We start from the raw sequence: 3682 nt of genomic DNA, 5'->3' as shown, positions 1-3682 counted from the left end.
AGGTTACCAGGAAGTGAGGGAAAAATTGACTCCTGCCTCCTGACTCCTGGGCGAGTGTCCAAAACCAAGCTACATAAAAACCCCAGCCGCCCGGAATTCCTCTTGCTCAGACATGCTGGGACATGCCAAACTCTGCAAACTCCAGCTCCCACGCCTCCGTTTTGAGTCTCCCCTAATCCCCGCTAAGGAGAATAACAAACTTGTCGTGGCACTAAGATCTTGAAGCTCCAGGCCAGATGGTGGGTTTTCTACTGCTGTGGAGTTTTACGTATTAAAAAAGAAAAGTCAAAAGCAGACAAAATCCGCCTTCCTGCAGGTGGCCCAGTCTGCATGGCAACAGCTCACAGCTCGGTGTTGAAAGGACCACGCCCCCTCGTGGCCACACCTGGGGCCACAGTCCCACCCGTTGCCTGGCCACAGACCCTACGCCTTAACCAAGGAGCACTCATTTTTGTCCCTAAAACAAACATATGGCATCTTAAGTCCAGTTGTTTTTCTGAGATGGAGTCTCACTCTGTGGCCCAGGCTGGAGTGCAGTGGTGCGATCTCAGCTCACTGCACCTCCGCCTCCCGGGTTCAAGCGATTCTCAAGTCTCAGCCTCCTGAGTAGCTGGGACTACAGGCACGAGCCACCATGCCCGGCTACTTTTTGTATTTTTAGTGGAGATGGGGTTTCACTGTGTTAACCAGGCAGGTCTTGAAGTCCTGACCTCAAGTGATCCGCCCACCTTGGCCTCCCAAAGTGCTGGGATTACAGGCGTGAGCCACTGTGCCCGGCCAACATGGTACCTTAAGTCCAATTTTCAGGGCAGGAGACAAAAGTGGCCTCGCCCTGGGGGTGGAGAAAAGACACTTGTTGGCTAAAAAGGCTGCATTTCAACCAAAGGGAATATAAGTTCCTCTGTGCCCAAACTGGGACTATTATTAAAAAAAAAAAAAAAAAAAAAAAAAAAAAAAAAAGAAAGAAAGAAAGAAAGAGAGAGAGAAGAAAGAAAGAAAAAAAAAACCATACTCTTTCCCAAGGTGGCCCCAGAAAGGGCCAGGCTGTTGAGCACAGTTCAAGGTCAAGGACTCTTCAAGAGGCTTTTAAATTTCGGAAAAGCCAGTCATGTGTGTAAAGTGAATTCTGAAATTCCTTTGCCAATGGACAGGAAAGCAGGTGAGAACTTGTGGCCTGGCCATGGGATCATAGCACGTGGAGCCAGCAGAGATCCTCTCTGGGCATCTGGACCCCCCAGGCTGGCCTCCCCGGCCAAGGCAGCTGTGTCTCCAGATGCAGGGAGGAAAATGGAGAAAAAAAATCTTCGGCTGCTTCCCTCAAATCGACTGGAGCTTTTGTAGAGAAGGAGGAAGAGGAGGTGGGCGCATTAGAATCTCTTCCAGATCGGATCCCCCAGCCGAGGAGTTTGTCTCTTCCTGGCCACGCCCCAGAGGGTGGACATCCCTTCGTGGGGTCCCCAGCAGGAGGAGGTCTTAGGAGACCTGAGCGTCCCTCAGTGTTTGTGGCAGTAGCTGATGCTGCCCTCTGACTGCTCCAGAAGGTCCAGCATCTCCTCGATGATGGCTCTCAGCGCCCTGCCCAGCTGGTCGGCGTTGTACGGCTTCCCCAGCGGGGGCACATGGACGAAGGCTGATCGACCGTGGCTCTGGTACAGAGAGGTGTAGTAGGTAAAGTCGCAGAGATATCTAAGCCGCAGGGTGTGGCGGGTGAGAAAGAGACCAAAATGGGGTCAGAGGGGCAATCCACAGACCAAGGTGACAGCCCCATCCAAACCCAGGAAAGACCCCAGCCTCACCAGCAACCCACAAGATGGAATAACGCTCTCCTCCCTTCCCAGGTTGGCGAAGATGAAAAATATCGCCAGGGGTGGTGGTGCGTGCCTGTAGTCCCAGCTGCCCAGGAGGCTGAGGCGGGAGGATTGCTTGAGCCCAGGAGATTGAGGCTGCAGTGAGCCATGATTGTACTACTGCACTCAGCCTGGGCGAGAAAGTGAGACGCTGTCTCTTTAAAAAACAAAAAAAAACCCCAAAAAACCTGATAACTCCCAGTGCTGTGGCACATGTGGGGAAATGGGCAGAGTCAGCTATTGCTGGTGGGAATGCACGCTGGTTGGCCCCATGTGGAAGGCAATTTGACAGACTAGTAAAATTATAATCATCCAGACTTTACAACCTGGTATTTCCATTGTTTGTTTGTTTGTTTATTGGGACAGGGTCTCGCTCTGTCACCCAGGCTGGAGAGCAGTGGCACAATCACAGCTCCCTGTAGCTTCAAACTCCTGGCCTCCAGCGATCCTCCCACCTCAGCCGCCTGAGGAGCTGGGATACAGGCGTGCACCACCATACCCAGGTTTTTTGCGTTTTTCTTTTTTTTTTTTTTTTTTGATACAGAGTCTCACTCTGTCACCGAGGCTGGAGTGCAGTGGCGCAATCTCAGCTCAACCTCCGCCTCCTAGGTTCAAGCGATTCTCCTGCCTCAATCTCCCAAGTAGCTGGGATTATAGGCGCCCATGACCATGCCTGGCTAATTTTTGTATTATTAGTAGAGACGGGGTTTTACCATGTTGACCAGGCTGGACTCGAACTCCTGACCCCAAGTAATCCGCCCACTTCGGCCTCCCAAAGTGCTGGGATTACAGGAGGAAGCCACGGCACCCGGCCTATTTCCAGTTTGTTTGTTTATTTAGAGATGGAGTCACACTCTCACCCAGGGTGGAGTGCAGTGGTGCAATCTCAGCTCACAATTCTCCTGCCTCAGCCTCCTGAGTAGCTGGGATTACAGGTGCCCACCACCATGTCAGGCTAATTTTTGTATTTTTAGTAGAGACGGGGTTTCACCATGTTGGCCAGGCTGGTCTGGAACTCTTGACTTTGAGTGATCCGCCCAGCTTGGCCTCACCAAGTGCTGGGATTACAGGCGTGAGCCACCGCACCTGGCCTATTTCCAGTTTTTAGATCTACCCTCAGGAACCCTCTGCACAAGGGTACAAGAAAGTACAAACGGGGCTGCTCCCCACCGTATTATGTATAAAAGCAGGAAAACACAAAGCAACCTAAAGCCCATTGACAGGGCGTCACTTAGTAAACTCTGGTTTATCCGCACCGTGGAATCCTATGAAGCCATTTACAAGAAATGTGGTACAGCCAGAAAAAAAATGGAGAACTCACCAGATACGTGCCGAACGCTCACAAGAGAAAACTGAGGAAGAGAATTCTCAGTAAAGTGTGACTCTCACCGTGTGACTCCATCCATGTAAAAGTAAAGCAAAATAAGACAAAACCGTAATCCAGCATACCAAGTGATGTGTGTACGTACAGAAACGTGTCAGTGGGAAAAGCTTCACGGTTTTGTGTCTGACTTATCAGAGGGACCACTATGGGAAAAGAGAGGGAATGAAAAATTTTCTCCAACACATGAGGATACGTTCTAGAATTACCTGTGATTAAAAATTAATTTTTTGTTTTGAGATGGAGTTTCGCTCTCGTTGACCAGGCTGGAGTGCAATGGTGCGATCTTGGCTCACTGCAACCTCCACCTCCCAGGTACAAGGAATTCTCCTGCCTCGGCCTCCTAAGTAGCTGGGATTACAGGCACACACCACCACACCTGGCTAATTTCTTGTATTTTTTTTTTTTTTTTTTTTTTTTTTTTTTTTGAGACGGAGTTTCACTCACGTTGCCC

The 3682-nt window shown here is 50.3% G+C and overlaps 1 protein-coding gene across 4 annotated transcripts in view; it reads right to left on the bottom strand.

Annotated features, from left to right (window-relative positions):
- Positions 1–992: 992 nt before the first annotated feature.
- PGPEP1 (pyroglutamyl-peptidase I) overlaps positions 993–3682 on the bottom strand; it is a 23430-nt gene continuing 20740 nt past the window's right edge. For 3 of the 4 annotated variants that reach the window (XM_017501293.2, XM_037728781.1, XM_037728782.1), the window contains one exon: positions 993–1686. In XM_017501293.2, coding sequence (XP_017356782.1) covers positions 1494–1686 — 193 coding nt within the window. In that variant the 3' untranslated portion in view covers positions 993–1493. The remainder of the gene's footprint in view (positions 1687–3682) is intronic. The other variant, XM_037728780.1, reaches the window with a different exon arrangement.

The sequence above is a fragment of the Cebus imitator genome, unplaced genomic scaffold (assembly GCF_001604975.1).
Source record: "Cebus imitator isolate Cc_AM_T3 unplaced genomic scaffold, Cebus_imitator-1.0 Scaffold280, whole genome shotgun sequence".
Lineage (NCBI taxonomy): Eukaryota > Metazoa > Chordata > Mammalia > Primates > Cebidae > Cebus > Cebus imitator.
This window is presented reverse-complemented; position numbering and strand designations above follow the sequence as displayed.